At 45.0% G+C, this 17,535-nt stretch overlaps 1 protein-coding gene across 3 annotated transcripts in view; it reads left to right on the forward strand.

Annotated features, from left to right (window-relative positions):
* Positions 1–6,011, forward strand: part of FBXO34 (F-box protein 34) — a 93,308-nt gene extending 87,297 nt beyond the window's left edge. For all 3 annotated transcript variants that reach the window (XM_032251137.1, XM_032251140.1, XM_032251138.1), the window contains exon 2: positions 2,780–6,011. In XM_032251137.1, the coding sequence (XP_032107028.1) occupies positions 2,790–4,925 (2,136 nt within the window). In that variant the 5' untranslated portion in view covers positions 2,780–2,789 and the 3' untranslated portion in view covers positions 4,926–6,011. The remainder of the gene's footprint in view (positions 1–2,779) is intronic.
* Positions 6,012–17,535: the final 11,524 nt, after the last annotated feature.

Raw genomic sequence — 17,535 nt, forward strand, 5'->3', positions numbered from 1 at the left:
TTTTTTTTTTTTTTTTTGAGACAGGGTTTCGCTCTTGTTACCCAGGCTGGAGTGCAATGGCGCGATCTCGGCTCACCGCAACCTCCGCCTCCTGGGTTCAGGCAATTCTCCTGCCTCAGCCTCCTGAGCAGCTGGGATTACAGGCACGTGCTACCATGCCCAGCTAATTTTTTGTATTTTTAGTAGAGACGGGGTTTCACCATGTTGACCAGGATGGTCTCGATCTCTTAACCTCGTGATCCACCCGCCTCGGCCTCCCAAAGTGCTGGGATTACAGGCTTGAGCCACCGCACCCGGCCCAGTTATCAGTTTTAATCACCAGGAATGAACTTGGTCCTAAACTCCTGGCCTCAAGAGGTCCTCCCACGTAGGCCTCTCAAAGCATTGGGATTATAGGTGTGAGCCACCACGCCTGACTCCTATTTCAGGAGTATCTTTAAAAAGACTTTGTATGATTTAAATGCAAGATTTCTCTTTATCTGGCTAGAAGATATCCATATTCATAATTCTTCTTTTAACTGAAACTAGACTGTAGGAATTAAAAGTTGAAGTGAAAGGTAAACTGGTTCCAGACGATCACTAATTCTTGGTGATTAGGACTGATACCTGGACAGGTGCGGTAGCTCATGCTTGTAATGTCAACAGTTTAGGAGGCCAAGGCGGGTGGATCACAAGGCCAGGAGTTTGATACCAGCCTGGCCAACATGGTGAAACCCCGTCTCTACTAAAAATAGAAAAAGTATCCAGCATGGTGGTGCACGCCTGTAATCCCAGCTACGCGGGAGGCTGAGGTAGGTGAATCACTTGAACTCGGGAGGCAGAGGTTGCAGTGAGCCAAGATCGTGCCACTGCACTCCAGCCTGGGCAATAAGAGTGAAACCCCATCTCAAAACAACAACAACAACAACTGATACCTGAAATCAGTTACCATAGTGGCTGCCATATGGCAGGCACCCAGTAAATGTGGAGCAAAGGAGGATGGATATACTGAGCTGTCTGAGATGTATGTGTTCAGTTGCTGTCCCAATGAGCAATAGTAGGTGAAACTTAATGTGCTTAGATCCATAGGTGTTATTGCCTCACCCCCACCAAACTGTGACTACACATCTTTATTTTGGTCTTTAGGTTTTTTGCAGCAAACCAGGCATCTCTAGAAAACACTCTCTCCGCAATTCAGGGTGTTTTGTGTAGCAGTGGACTAATTTATGTAAATTGTAAATTGACAAGTTCATTAGGTTATCTAGTATTTCAACCCTTCAGTTAACCTTTCAGCTGAGATGGAGAGAGGAAATGACTTGCTCAACGTAAAATCACCCTTGTCAAGATAATCAGTGATATGGCAGGGACTAGAACACAAGTCTCTGTATGTAATCATCTTTTTGTCTCATTTCTGAAATAGCTCCCATCCCTATCCCTGGTCAAGGACCAAAACAAGGTGCCATCTCTTTGAACTAGTTCAAAAGGGTTTTTAGAATTAATAAGGACTGTAGGATCTATGTCTGATTTAAGATGGTTACAGGAAATTCGACAATTAAATATTTTTACACATAGATGATTAAGAAAATCAAGACTAATAGATGGGCAGAGTACACAAGGAAACAAGTGAAAATTGTAAACATCTAAGTATTCAATATTCAATGGTATGGGAATCATTTAGGAAGCAATAAATTTCTTTTCTTTCTTTCTTTTTCTTTGGAGACAGAATCTTGCTCTGTTGCCAAGTTGGAGTGCAGTGGTGCGATCTTGGCTGCAACCTCTGGCCTCCTGGGTCCAAGCAACTCTCGTGCCTCAGCCTCACAAGTAGCTGGGATTACAGGCATATGCCACCACACCCAGCTAATTTTTGTATTTTCAGTAGAGATGGGGTTTCACCATGTTGGCCAGGCTTGTCTGGAACTCCTGTGACCAGGTGATATGCCTGACTCATCCTCCCAAATTGCTGGGATTACAGGCGTGAGCCACCGTGCCCTGCCAGGAAGCAGTAATTTTGATGGACTGTTAGCAACTAGTAAAATGCTGATTGCGATGATCTAGAAAGAAAGAGTGTTTAAAAACCTACTAGGGATTGTGGAAGAGTTCTTTTTGTACTTTCTTCTATATTATGCCTAATACTTAGGTGTTTTCAGGAAGTTCCGGATTTTTTTTTTTTTTAATTTAAAAGGTTAATTTTACCAAATGTTAACTGATGTCAGTTTCTGAAGTTCCTCAGTCAAAACCAATTTATTTTTCTGTAAAGAAAAAATATATATATTTATGTTCTACACACCATATAAACTGGTTATATTTTGCTTTTTGTTCTTGATATGTGCAGTAAAAACTATCATGAGAGAGTTGGTAAAGATTTAGTGAACTGTTAGAAAATGTTTTTGTTAGGCCGGGCGCGGTGGCTCAAGCCTGTAATCCCAGCACTTTGGGAGGCCGAGGCGGGTGGATCACGAGGTCAAGAGATCGAGACCATCCTGGTCAACATGGTGAAACCCCATCTCTACTACAAATACAAAAAATTAGCTGGGCATGGTGGTGTGTGCCTGTAATCCCAGCTACTCAGGAGGCTGAGGCAGGAGAATTGCCTGAACCCAGGAGGCGGAGGTTGCGGTGAGCCGAGATCGCGCCATTGCACTCCAGCCTGGGTAACAAGAGAGAGACTCCGTCTCGAAAAAAAAAAAAGAAAAAAAAAAAGAAAATGTTTTTGTTACTTGCTAGAACCATCTGAGCTTAAAAACATTTTTTTCAAAAACAAAATTGGTTTCTAAATCAAATGTATATTTCTTTCCTATAGGGCCTCTGTTATGCACCTAAAGCCATATTGGAAGCTCCAGAAGAAAGAGCACCCCCTGGAAGTCAGCAGGGAAACGCAGAAAACTCCTATGAGCCACCAAAAGGCTGTCACCGATGAAACATGCAAACCTAGCCACATAACACCAAGTGTCTTTCCTTCAGCCTCTCTTGGTAAAACATCGTCTCGAAAGCCTTTTGGGAATCTTTCTCCAAATGTTCTGTGCAGTATGAGTGGGAAGAGTCCTGTAGAGAGCAGCTTGAATGTTAAAACGAAAAAGAATGCACCATCTGCAACCATCCACCAGGGTGAAGAAGAAGGACCTCTTGATATCTGGGCTGTTGTGAAACCTGGAAATACAAAGGAAAAAATTGCATTCTTTGCAGCTCACCAGTGTAATAACAGGATAGGATCTATGAAAATAAAAAGTTCCTGGGATATTGATGGGAGAGCTACTAAGAGAAGGAAAAAATCAGGGGATCTTAAAAAAGCAAAGGTCCAGGTAGAAAGGATGAGGGAAGTTAACAGCAGGTGCTACCAACCTGAGCCTTTTGCTTGTGGCATTGAGCACTGTTCTGTGCATTATGTGAGTGACAGTGGTGATGGAGTCTATGCCGGGAGGCCTCTGTCGGTTATACAGATGGTTGCCTTCTTGGAGCAAAGAGCCAGTGCTTTGCTAGCTAGTTGTAAAAGAAACTTCACAAACTCACCTGCTATTGTGAGGTTTACTGGCCAGTCCAGAGGTGTGCTCGCAGCCTCCGAGTCCTTTTCTGCCCCAGGAGCTTGTGAAGAACCCACAGAAAGGGGAAATCCTGAGGCTGGTGAACCACAAAGCGAACCAGTCCGTGTCCTCGACATGGTGGCCAAGTTGGAATCTGAGTGCCTGAAGCGGCAGGGCCAGCGTGAGCCTGGGAGCCTCTCAAGGAATAACAGCTTCCGTCGAAATGTGGGCAGAGTATTGCTTGCAAATAGCACTCAGGCTGATGAAGGCAAAACAAAGAAAGGCGCCTTGGAGGTTCCCGACACTCAGGTGAATTCCATGGGGTCTGTATCTGTGGATTGTGGCCCCTCAAGAGCTGATCATTATTCTCCTAAAGAAGACCAGGCCTGGGATGGTGCTTCTCAGGACTGCCCCTCATTGCCAGCAGGTGTGAGTTTCCACATAGACAGTGCAGAGTTGGAGCTGGGTTCGCAAACTGCCATGAAAAACGGCAACAGGTATGCTGTGGAAATGACAGGTGAACTTGTTGGGTTAGCTTTTTCTTCTCATACCTATTCCCAAGCCTCTGAATTGCCCACAGATGCTGTTGATTGTATGAGCAGAGAGCTTGTGTCACTTACTAGCCAAAATCCTGATCAAAGAAGAAAAGAATCTTTGTGCATTAGTATCACTGTGTCCAAGGTAGAGAAAGACCAGCCTTCCAGTTTAAACTCCTGTGAAGACCCACTTCCAGGGATGTTGTTTTTTTTGCCACCTGGTCAGCACTCATCAGACTGTTCCCTGTTGAATGAAAGCACAAGAAAAGAGGCTTCAGAGGCCAGCCAGCTTGAAGATGCTGCTGAGGGTGACAGTGCATCTGAGGAAAAAAGTGGGTCAGCTGAGCCATTTGTATCACCAGCCTCTTCTGTGGAAAGTACATTACCAGTGCTTGAGGCATCCAGTAAGAAGCAGGTGTCTCATGACTTCCTGGAGACCAGGTTTAAAATCCAGCAGCTTTTGGAGCCTCAGCAGTACATGGCTTTTCTGCCCCACCACATTATGGTAAAAATCTTCAGGTTACTTCCCACCAAGAGTTTAGTGGCCCTTAAATGTACCTGCTGCTATTTCAAGTTTATCATTGAGTACTACAATATCAGGCCAGCAGATTCTCGCTGGGTTCGAGATCCACGCTATAGAGAGGATCCTTGCAAGCAGTGCAAGAAAAAGTATGTGAAAGGGGATGTGTCTCTGTGCCGATGGCATCCCAAGCCCTATTGCCAGGCATTGCCCTATGGACCAGGGTATTGGATGTGCTGCCACCGGTCTCAGAAAGGATTCCCCGGCTGTAAGCTGGGGCTTCATGACAATCACTGGGTTCCTGCCTGCCACAGCTTTAATCGGGCAATCCATAAGAAAGCAAAAGGGACTGAAGCTGAAGAGGAATACTAAAGTCCATGTGAGAGGCAACAAAAGGACCGATTTTTAAAACTGCAAAACACCTAGATAAACCGTTCAAATGAGCGTTGTCCCTGAGTCATCACTCTAGAAGAATCTGTACTTCATCAGGACCGCCATTGCTCAGGCATTTTTTAAACTCTAAATTTACGAGTCATACAAGAAAATTGGTCTCGTTGTTCATAGTGGCATCTCACATTTGAACCCGGGTCGTATCCCGCAGTTTGATTCAGTTGGCTGTGAATAACTCTGCCTGTTTTCCTAAATCAAACCCATCCTCAAAGGATGAAGACTTGACACCATCCAGGACATTCAGAAGAGTTCACTGCAGACACTGCAGGTAGTCCTCAAAAAGGGGTTCCAGAAATGTTTTGAGCACTTGCACCATATTTGAAATAAGTGGATAGTGTCCTATGAAAAGAACAGTAGGACTCTTGGATGAAAAGGATTCTTAAAAAGGAAAAGTCAGGCACCTTACCTTGGACCTTGTATGCTTGATCCTGTGAGACTGATGTTTGTGGCTGCAGATGGATTTCATGCCCTGTGGTGTTTACAGTGTATATAATGGTTGTGTTTTCATAGGGCTATGAAAGTGCACATTAAACCTGAGCGCCTTTACCTTGAGATGAGTGCTTTGGCCCCTCTGTAAATAGCACGATTAAAATCCAGTTGCATATAATGGACAGCGAACTGAACAACATAATCACCACAATGCAGCTAGGATAGTGTTGCGGCTATAATTGTGTGTGTGTTTTTTTAATTGTTTAGTCTTAAATTTGTACATCCTGTATAAAATATGAATGTTTCCCAAATAAACTATGAATGTTTCCTGTATAATATATGAATGTTTCTGAGAAGAAACTCTAAATAGTTAAAAGGCTAACCTGCTCAAAGGATACCAAATAATGGTTTAACTGGACAACCTGAAAATTAGCATAGAAAACAATCCTTTGTTATATTTTAGTGATCCACAAGATTGAGAGAATATTATATAGTTAGATCATAACATTCTTGTCTATCCTTTCTGTCTGGTTACAAATTTTTTTAAAACTTCAATAAAAGTATGCATCTTAAATGGGACCCAGGTTTTGCAAAGATTATTTTTCTATTTTGATATAATATTGAAGACAGTTTTTGTGAATTGTAAGAATTTTTTTTTAATTGTTGGAGATAAAGTGTTTTTTTTTTTTTTTTCTGCCGCAGAAGAGGCCATCTTAACATTGAAGTTTAAATTTTTGCAACCCATCAGTTCTTCTGTTTGTTGTCTGTTCACAACCACTGTATTTCCTGTTTGGGTAAGGTATTATCTGGGAGTTTCTTACAGCTTATCTAGATGTAGTCAATTATTTGGGAGTCACTAAGGATCTGCTCAGGTCTATAGCTGGGTTGTGCCTGGTAGGGCTGGCAGGTATGGGACCCCAGAAAGCTGCTGTGGGTGGAAGATCTAAAACCTAGGCTGGCTTGAAATTGAGTACCCACCAAAAAGCCTTATGACCAGTGTCAGCTACAGGCTGTGGAGAAGGATGGTCCATGTTCTAGGGGAGGGGCTGGGCTGGGCTGATGTGCTTGGTGACATGGTAGGCTGCAGCCTGCAGGCTCATCAGATTTGTCTGTGACATGGGATCAAGAGGAGGCTGAGAATAGTTTTTTCTTCAAGAATATAAGAGTATTTTTCCTTGTGACTTACCCAGTGAGGCATGTTGGAAAATGATTCTAAATCCTAGTTGTCACCTTGGCTGAAGCTTCCAGTGCTTGTCATATTCCCCTTTGATTTGCTCTAAACTGGCCGTCTCAGTAATGCCTTCCTGATTGGTTTGTTATGATTCACAATTTAGGATTAAGGGAGATAAACACGAAGGACCTAGAGTACAGCTTGCCAGTGAATGGCAGCTTGGCTGACATTGGCTATGACTCTACATAGGCCCAGTGTGGACACTGGTTAAACAGTTCTCTTGGTTGGTTTTCGTGTCAGTCACTCCTGATCTGGTTTTCATGTGGGCCACAAAGCTGTGACTGCATGAGGAGTTAAAGTGACCAAGAGCAGAGGGCACAGTAAGTATGTCCCAGCCCTACTTGTCATGCAGTACTTGTGGCCCTGAGAAATTGCCGAAGATCTGTTTTGAACTATGTGGCGAGACCTGATTCCCAGTGCCGTCTGCATGAAAGGTAGAGGATTGGCAGGTGGCATCAGAGGACCACCCCCCTTCCTGGGCTTCATTTCTAGGCAAGTGTAGCTTTCCCCTTAGGTGAAAGACGATGCTGTTCTTTAGGGCCCCCTAGTGCCAAGCTGGTGAAAACAGCCCGCTTTTAAAATAATCTCCAGCAGTGCTGCACCACCTGCTTTCATACATTGCTGTAGGATCACAAATTCAGGAAAGGAAATGACAGTGTGTCAGTGTGGGCACCAGCATCCTAGCCTCTCCTCACTGCACCCCTGCCCCCACCAAAAAAAAGGGAAAACCTCCCCCTTCAGCTTTTCTTAAGGGGATCAATACACCTGGCTTAGTTTTTTCTCTCCTACCTCTCACCTCAAGCCTTGACTTGATATTTGAAGCAAAAACCTGAACCAGGGAAACTAGAGGAGTTGGAGAGCTGCTCCTCCTCATGCTTGGAGTGTGTGCTTCGGCCGTGCCTCGTTTAAATGCATTCTCTACCGTGCGGTGTCTGGCACTTGGGCAATCTGTCTTGGGTTTTTGTTTTTTTGTTTTTTGTCTTGTTTTGAGTCAGGGTCTCTGTTGCTCAGGCTGGAGTGCAGTGGCATGATCTCAACTCAACTGTAGTCTGAACCTCTCGGGCTCAAGTGATCTTCCTGCCTCAGTCTTCGGACACAAGGAAGGAGTGAATTGAAAGCTAAAGATGGGCTAAGTTAAGATTAAACTTTGCTTTTTTAGGCTTTCTCAAATGACTCCAGGTCAAAACAGCCGTACAAATGGACTGTTCAAACCCTAAGTACACTGGTGGCTCTGCGTAGGGGAGATCCCTCTTTTGGAATTGCAACCCCATGCCCCCACTTCCCTGGGTGCCTTTCAGTGCCCTGTGCACATTTGCCACCACATATCCCTCTTGTCTGTTACTGTATCGTTCGCCCTTCCCATCTGTAGGTTCCTCATTGCTGATTCAACCAGCCTGATTTAAAATACTCGGAAAAAAATATTGTGCCTTTACTTAACATACGTACTTTTTCCCTTGTCATTATTCCCGAAACAATATGAGCATAACAGCTGTTTACATTGCTTTAGGTATTATAAACAATCTAGAGGTGATTTAAAGTAGATGGGAGGCTATGCATTGGTTAAATGCGAATACTGAGCCATTTTCCATCAGGGACTTCAGCAACTGCAGATCACGAGGGATGACTGGAGCTTGCTCACCCACTGCACTCGACTCAGAGGGCCTTGCCACAGTGCCTCCCACACACTCCATAAATGTGGCATTCCTCTCGAGTGACCATCTTAATGTGAGGAGTGCTGGCAGAACCTGACTGCTCTGGGACATACTGCAATTTCCTTTTTAACATGAGAAATCTGACAGGTAGATAAGGGGGTCTTGGAGGACCTTGTCTCTGGCCACAGCTGGTCTCATGGGAACATCCTTGACAGAAACTCCCACTGCAGCTATGTGGGGTTTGCTGGGTACCTCTCATTGTGCATCTGTTATAACCTCAGCTCTGTTATCACCAGTAGCTCCCCTAGCAGCAGGCTGTGAGCTGGTGGTTATGTTACGACTAGAGGTTCCCTTCCTGGGCTTGTCAGTGCCACCCGGCCAACCTTTTTGTACCAGCTTGGGAGACTGTTTTTATGTGAGTGTTCCCAGGTGTTTTCCATGGCTTCATTCCTTCTTCACTCAGCAGACTCGCTGTTTGTCCTCCTTCACAGCGTGATTCAAAAACATGAAATTAGCCTGCACTGCGAGCCCTTTTTTTCTGTACATCACCAACTAAACCAGTGAGAGCTGATGTTACCAGCTGCATGTTGGGCATGCCTCGTTTAAATGCATTCTCTACTGTTTGATGTCTGGCACTTGGGGAATCTGATTGTTTCTGGGTTTTTTTTGTTTTGTTTTGAGACAGGGTCTCTGTCGCTCAGACTGGAGTACAGTGGCATGCTCTCGACTCACTGTAGCCTCAACCTCTCAGGCTCAAATGATCCTGCCTCAGTCTTCCATGTAGCTGCAACTACTGCTTCGTGTCACCATGCCTGGCTAGTATTTTGTATTTTTTTGTAGACACACAGTTTTTGCCATGTTGCCCAGGCTGGGAATCTGATTGCTTTTATCCCTATTTTTCCTCTGGGTTCAAATAAGCTAGTGTTGCAGTCTTTGTGAGTTGGTCAAGATACCTGTGTGGGAGATGTGGAATCTCAACTGACACACATGTCATTCCTGCCTGTCATTTGTGGCCGTAGCTGATGTTTGCACAACCTCATGGAAGAGCAGACAACGGTGGTTATAAACCCTTGGGTAACATCCAGTGCATTTATAGCAAACTGATTGAAGGAAAACCACAGTAAGGTGGCGTCACCATTCTAGGTGGTTGGTTTGACTTTGGTGTTGTTTTAGGGGAGCAGAGCCAGTGTCTGGGAAGAACTGAAATGGAAGCAGAGACTGCAGTACGTTATGCAGCAGCAGCCCATGTAAGAGGTAATGTTCCCCTCTTTGAAAAGCAGAACAAACATTTCACCCTTTCCCCCAAAGGCTCCCTCATCCATGCATTCAGTGAGCAGAGAACAGGCCTCAGAACAAACTCCTTTTGGGATCCCCCTCATTATTTTTGAACTAAGGTGGGCTTTTCCTTTACATACTGGTTCTGAAGTCTCAGATCTGTTTATTAAAAAGTATGAAGGGCCGGGCATGGTGGCTTATGCCCTGTAATCCCAGCACTTTGGTAGGCTGAGGTGGAAAAATTGTTAAGCTGAGGAGTTTGAGATCAGCCAAGGTAGCAAAGTAAGACCCTGTCTTTGTACAGAAAATAAATTAGCAGGGCATGGTGGCACACTCCTGTAGTCCCTGTTATTTGGGAGGCTAAGGCAGGAGGACAGCTTGAGTCTACGAAGTTGAGGCTGCAGTGAGCCATGATAACATAACTGCACTGCAGCCTGGGTGACCCTGTCTTAAAAAAATAGGAAGATGTTGATAAAGTTCTTAAAAAACTAAAATCAAAATCAGTTAAAATAAGAAACAAAATCAATTAGTTGCCAAACATGATGAGTAAAATGGAAAGCAAGGTTGTGTCTGTTCCCTCTCCATTGTGACATTGGATAACCTGTTTGCATAACTTGAGTGTTTGCAATCTGGTTCAAGGGTAGGGATGGAGCCAGGCCTGGCCCACCCAGCCTTCCTGATTTTTGGACTGAACTGTTGTCCTTCTCTGCCCTTCCTCTTCAGTCCTCCCCTATGCAGGCAACCCAGCATGATTCTGCTGCAGGGTGTGTGACCTGCCTTGAGCAATTACCTTTTTTCCTTTGTCCTTTTTTTTTTTTTTTTCCCCGACGGAGTCTCGCTCTGTTGCCCAGACTGGAGTGCAGTGGCGCAATCTTGGCTCACTGCAACCTCTGCCTCCTGGGTTCAAGCAATTCTCCTGCCTCAGCCTCCCAAGTAGCTAGGAGTACAGGCGCATGCCACTATACCTGGCTAATTTTCTGTATTTTTAGTAGAGTTGGGGTTTCGCCATACTAGCCAAGATGATCTCAATCTCCTGACCTCGTGATCCACCTGCCTCGCCCTCCCAAAGTGCTGCAATTACAGGTGTGAGCCACCGCACCCAGCTGAAATTCCTTTTCTATACCAGCCCTTATTTTCTCCCCTAAGCAGAGACTTGGCTGCCCCAGTGCCTAAGCTGGGACCTCTCACATGAACTTGTCCATGGCCTGTAGTCTTGGCTTTAGGCCCCTCAGATTTCTAAGTCTGTGCTCTGTGCAGGGTTTTGAAACTGCTGCATACTTGAAATGAGTAAATTCAAGGATTTATTATAAAGGTGTAGACATAGGGACAAGCCCTCCTCAATATTTGCAGGGCCCATGGCAAGAACACAACCCTCTTGCAGTGCATCCCTTGAGCACCCTCCCACCCTCCACACTGAGGACAAAGCCGGGGAAGGGCTGGAGGTCCTGAGGTTCTGGGAACCTTAGGTAATGGTTTATAAGGGGAACAAAGGTTTTGGGAGAGTGCTTGCCCCCTTGATCCGGCAAACTCCTTGCCCATGGAGAGGGTCAGGGCAGGAAGGTCAAAGGATTGGCCCTACTACTGTGCAGGAGCCGGTGCAGAGGCTCAGCTGCCTGGTTGGGGATGGTATTGGGCAGGGTAGTGGCTGCATGTTAGAATCAACTGTGGGGCTTTAAAAATTCCCAATGCTTAGGGCCCACCCTAGACCTATTAACCAATGGGGGTGGGAGCTCCCCAGGTGATTTCAGATGTAGGTGGGGTTGAGAACTACTGACCTGAGTAATAGAAGCACAGGGTGAGTGTGTTTGGGATGATGGCTCCCAGATCTGGTGGAAGGGGGAGGGTGGTTGCTGGGATGAGAAGGAGGGAGGAAGGAATACAGACACAGCAGGGAGTGAACACCTTGGGCCTCAAAAGGCACACAGCCTGCTGATGCAGCACTCCCAGCACAGTCTCCCTGGCAGTGAGCAAGTGGGGAGAGTGGACCCGGAGGGACAAACAACCAGAAACAGCTTTCTGTGGAACATTGAAGCAGGGAGAGTGTCACTATTTTATGTCAGAACAAGCCTCCCCCTAGCTCCTCTTCAGCTACCCAAAGGCCAACGCAAAATTTCTTTCCTTCTTCCTACCTGTGAAAGAAGGAAACCTATTTCCTAAAACTTGATGATTTCTAGGAGGCCCTAAATGCACATCTGCGAAGATGTTCACCAGGCTCTAGATAAAATTTGTTCCCTTCAACAGTTCCAGATGACTGCAATAAAGTGAGTCATTAATTTTTTTTGCTGTATATACAAGTTATGTTTATGTGATACTGTACTAAGTGTACAATAGCATTATGTCTGAAAACCAATGTACATAGTTTAAGGAATGCTTTATTGTTTAAAAATGCTAACAATCAGCTGTGAGTCATAATCTTTTGCTGATGGATGGTTTGCCTCAATATTGAGAGCTGCTGACCAATCAGGATAGTGGCTGCAGAAGGTTGGGGTGGCTATGGCATTTTCTTAAGATGACAGTGAAGTTTGCTGTATCGACTGACTCTTCCTTTCATGAAAGATTTCTCTGTAGCATGTGATGCTGTTTGATAGCATTTAACCCCAGGATCACTTCACAACCTCAAACCCCTCTGTTGTCATTTCAACGATGTTGGTAGCATCTTTATCAGCAGTAGATTCCATCTCACTTTCTTTGGGAGGCCAGGCTGTTAGGGATGCTTGAACCCAGAAGTTCAAGACCAGGTTGGGCAACATAGGGAGACCTTGTCCCTACAAAAAAAAAAAAATATATATATATATATATATATGATGTGGTAGTATACACCTGTAGTCCCAGCTTACTTGGGAGGCTGAGGTGAGAGGATCACCTGGGCCCAGGACATCGAGGCTGCAGTGAGCCGTGACCATACCACTGCACTCCAGCCTGGATGAGAGTGAGGAAAAAAATACTCTTTGAGACGGAGTCTGGCTTTGTTGCCCAGGCTGGAGTGCAGTGGCACAATCTCCACCTACCAGGTTCAAGAAATTCTCCTGCCTCAGCCTCCTAAGTAGCTGAGACTACAGGCCCGTGCCACCACACCCAGCTAATTTTTGTATTTTTAGCAGAGACAGGGTTTGGCCATGTTGGCCAGGCTGGTCTTGAACTTTTCACCTCAGGTGATCTGCCCGCTCATCCTCCCAAAGTGCTGAGATTACAGGTGTGAGCCACCATGCCTGGCCAAATAAACACTTTTGCTCATCTGTAAGAAGCAACTCTGTATCCATTCGAGTTTTATGAAATTGCAGCATTTCAGTCATTTTTCAGGCTCAACTTTTAGTTCTCTTGCTGTTTTTTCATGACATCTGTAGCTACTTCCTCCATGGGTCTTGAATCCCTGAAAGTCATGCATGAGGACTGGAATCAATGTCTTCTAAACCCTACGGGTTTTTTTGTTGTTGTTTCAGTCTATTTTTACCTTTTCTGTTTTACACAAGATGTGTAAACAACCAGGGGCTAGACTTGAAAGTGAAAGTGTAAAGGATTGGCCGGGCGCGGTGGCTCACGCCTGTAATCCCAGCACTTTGGGAGGCCGAGGGGGGTGGATCACGAGGTCAAGAGATCAAGACCATCCTGGTCAACATGGTGAAACCCCGTCCCTACTAAAAATACAAAAAATTAGCTGGGCTTGGTGGCACACGCCTGTGGTCCCAGCTACTTGGGAGGCTGAGGCAGGAGAACTGCTTGAATCCGGGAGGCGGAGGTTGCAGTGAGCCGAGATCGTGCCATTGCACTCCAGCCTGGGTAACAAGAGCAAAACTCCGTCTCAAAAAAAAAAAAAAAAAAAAGAAAGTATAAAGGATTATAAGCCAAACTCCTGTTAATGTTGATATTTTGGCCAGGAGCAGTGGCTCACACCTGTAATCCCAGCACTTTAGGAGGCCGAGGCAGGTGGATCACCTGAGGTCAGGAGTTCTAGGCCAGCCTGGCCAAGATGATGTCTCTACTAAAAATACAAAAAGACCCAGGTGTGGCAGTGCACGCCTGTAATCCCAGCTACTCAGGAGGCTGAGGCAGGAGAATCGCTTGAACCTGGGAGGTGGAGGTTGCGGTGAGCTGAGATTGCGCCATTGCACTCCAGCCCGAGTGATAGAGCGAAATCCTGTCTCCAAAATAAAACAAAAACTTGATATTTTGGCCTCTTTCCATGAATTACAATTTTTTTAATGGCATGTAAAATGGTGAATCCTTCCCAGTTTTCAGTTGACTTTGCCCAGATCCTTCAGAGCAATCAGTATCCATAGCAGCTATAGCCTTACAAAATGTATTTCTTAAATAAGACTTGAAAGTCAAAATTACTCCTCGAGCTATTGGCTGTAGAATGGATGTTAACATGTATGAAAACATTAATCTCCTTGTATATCTCCAGTCAGAGCTCTTGGGTGACCAGGTACAATGCCAATTGGCAGTAATAATTTGAAAGAAATCTGTTTTTCTCAGCAGTAGGTCTCAATAGTGGGCTTAAAACAATCTGTAAACCATGCTGCAAACAGATGTGCTGCTATGCAGGTACAGGAAGAGTAGATTTAGCATAATTCTTAAGAGGTCTAGGATTTTTGCAATGATAAATGAACACTGGCTTCAACTTAAGAGTCACCAGCTGCGTTAGCCCCTAATGAGTCAGTTCTCCCAAGCTTTGAGGCCAGGCACTGGCTTTCCTCCAGCTGTGAAAATCCTAGATGGCATCTTTTTCCAATAGGATGCTGTTTCATCTCTACTGGAAATCTGTTGTTTAGTATAACCATCTTCTTCAATTGCCTTAGCTAGATCTTCTGGATAACTTGCTGCTTCATCTTACACTTTTATGTCACAGAGACAGCTTCTTACACCTCATGAGCCAACCTCTGCTTTCAACTTTCCTTCTACAGCTTCCTCACTTCTCTCAACCATCAAACAATAAAAGAGAATGAGGGCCTTTTTCTGGATAAGGCTTTGACTTAAGGTAATGTGGCTGGTTTCATCTGTCCAGACTACCAAAGCTTTCTCCATATCAGCAATAAGGCTGTTTTGCTTTTTAAATCATTTGTGTGTTCACTAGAGTAGGATTTTTAATTACTTTCAAGAACTTTTCCTTTGCATTCACAGCTTGAGTGTTTGGCATAAGAGACCTAGCTTTGAGCCTGTCTTGGCTTTTAGCATGCCTTTCTTACTAAGCTTAATCATTTCTAGCTTCTGACTTAAAGTGAGAGATACAGGACTCTTTCATATGAACACTTAGAGGCCTCTGTAGGGCTATCAACTGGTCCAATTTCTTTTTTCCTTTTTGTTTTTTTTTTTTTTTTGGAGACGGAGTTTTGCTCTTGTTGTCCAGGCTGGAGTGCAATGGCACGATCTCAGCTCACCGCAACCTTCGCCTCCTGGGGTCAAGCGATTCTTCTGCCTCAGCCTCCCGAGTAGCTGAGATTACAGGCATGCACCACCATGCCTGGCTAATTTTGTATTTTGATTCGAGATGCGGTTTCTCAATATTGAATTCCTGACCTCAGGTGATCCACCCACCTCAGTCTCCCAAAATGCTGGGATTACATGTGTGAGCCACCACCCCTGGCCCTGAATTTCAGTATTGTCGTGTCTCAGGGAATAAGGAGGCCCAAGGAGAGGGAAATTGGGGAACACGAGGTCAATGAAGCAGTCAGAATACACAGATTTATTAAATTTGCTCTCTTACACAGACACAGTTCTTGGAACTCCAAAACAATTACAATAGTGACATCAAAGATCACTTACCACCATAACAGATAAAATGAAGAGATTTGAAATATTGTTGAGAATTACCAAAATGTCAGAGACATGATGAAGTGGGCATATGCTGCTGGAAAAATGGCACTGATGACTTGCTCAGTGCAGGGTTATCACAAACCTTCAACTGGTTTAAAAAAAAAAAAAAACCTCTATCTGAGAGGTGCGGCAAAGTGCAATAGAACCAGGTATGCTTGTATTAAAGTAAAAAAAAAAAAAAAAAAAAAAGTATCTCAAAGGAGTAGCAGAACTCCCTTAAGCCAGTACCAGTGGCCCCTGAACCAGAAAAGAATTACTTCCTCCTGTGGATACTAGACTTAGTTCTCCTTAATTTGAATGCAACCGTGAAAATGCTGATCGCAGAAGATCCTCTCTGCTCCTCACATTCTTTCATCAGCCGTGGGTTGGGAGGTGTCTATTCCATCTACCATCAAACCACCTGGCACTTTCATTCCCAAATTAAGAGCAACATACTTACACTCCAGAAATGTTGTCTTAACAATTTTTTTTTTTTTTTAATTAGGGAAATAAGCTGCTGGGAAGGGTAGGAAGGTTCTTTGCTCAAAATCCAGGTGTCTTCTGAAGCCATACAGCAAATGCTAAAATGCCATCCCCAAAGGGAGGGCGAGGTCAGGGACAATCTGATATGGATCTGGAGGTGTCAATGCCACAGGACCCTTTTTTTCGAGTTGGAGTTTCGCTCTTGTTGCCCAAGTTGTGGTGCAATGGCATGATCTCAGCTCACCGCAACCTCCGCCTCCTGGTTTCAAGTGATTCTCCTGCCTCAGCCTCCTGAGTAGCTGGGATTACAGGAATGTATCACCACACCTGGCTTTTTTTTTTTTTGTATTTTCAGTAGAGACGGGTTTCAACATGTTGACCAGGCTGGTCTCAAACTGACCTCAGATGATCCACCCACCTTAGCCTCACAAACTGCTGGGGTTACAGGCATGAGCCACCATGCCTGGTCTTGTCTTTTTGAGACAGAGTCTGCTCTGTCACCCAGGTTGGAGTGCAGTGGCATGATCTCAGCTCACTGGAACCTCAGCCTCCTGAGTTTACACGGTCTTCCCACCTCAGCCTCCCGAGTAGCTGGGATTATAGGCACATGCCACCATACTTGGCTATTTTTTGCATTTTTAGTAGAGATGGGGTTTCACCATGTTGGTCAGGCTGGTCTCGAACTCCTGACTTCAGGTGATCTACCCACCTTGGCCTCCCAAAGTGCTGGGATCATAGGTGTGAGCCACCACGCCCAGCCCACAAGACCTTTTTATGCAAACTTGTCTAACTTGCAGCCCAGGATGGCTTCAATGTGGCTCAAAACAACTTTGTAAACTTTCTTAGAACATCGTAAGATTTTTTTTTTTTTTTTGAGACGGAGTGTCGCTCTTGTTACCCAGGCTGGAGTGCAATGGCGCGATCTCGGCTCACCGCAACCTCCGCCTCCTGGGTTCAGGCAATTCTCCTGCCTCAGCCTCCTGAGTAGCTGGGATTACAGGCACACGCCACCATGCCCAGCTGAATTTTTGTATTTGTAGTAGAGACGGGGTTTCACCATGTTGACCAGGATGGTCTTGATCTCTTGACCTCGTGATCCACCCGCCTCGGCCTCCCAAAGTGCTGGGATTACAGGCTTGAGCCACCGTGCCCGGCCAAGATTTTTTTTTTTTTTAAGCTCATCAGCTATCATTAGTGTATTTTGTGTGTGGCCCAAGACAATTCTTACATTGTGGTTCACAGAAGCCAAGATTGGACACTCCTGCTTAATGCCTCTGAGTTTTTTTCCACTCAACTGGCTCTAGCCCATTTTCAACACTTAAATAGTGTCATCTATTATCTTCTCACTTTGCCAATTTTCTCACTTTGTAAAGGGGAGCATTCATTCAAAGGCTCTTTTAGATCCCTCCCACCACCAGAGTATCTCTTACTCCTCCCTACAAAAGGCACAACAAAACAGTCACTGATGTAAATCTTTTTTTTTTTTTGAGACGGAGTTTCACTCCTGTTACCCAGGCTGGAGTGCAATGGCGTGATCTCGGCTCACTGCAACCTCCACCTCCTGGGTTCTGGCAATTCTCCTGCCTCAGCCTCCTGTGATGTAACTCTTGCTAGTTTACTATCTTCTTTCTTGGAGGGAAGATTGTCCCACTGGTGGTTTCTGGTTTTTTGT

This window comes from Sapajus apella, unplaced genomic scaffold, assembly GCF_009761245.1.
Source record: "Sapajus apella isolate SASKATOON/1434 unplaced genomic scaffold, GSC_monkey_1.0 scaffold74, whole genome shotgun sequence".
Classification (NCBI taxonomy): Eukaryota; Metazoa; Chordata; class Mammalia; order Primates; family Cebidae; genus Sapajus; species Sapajus apella.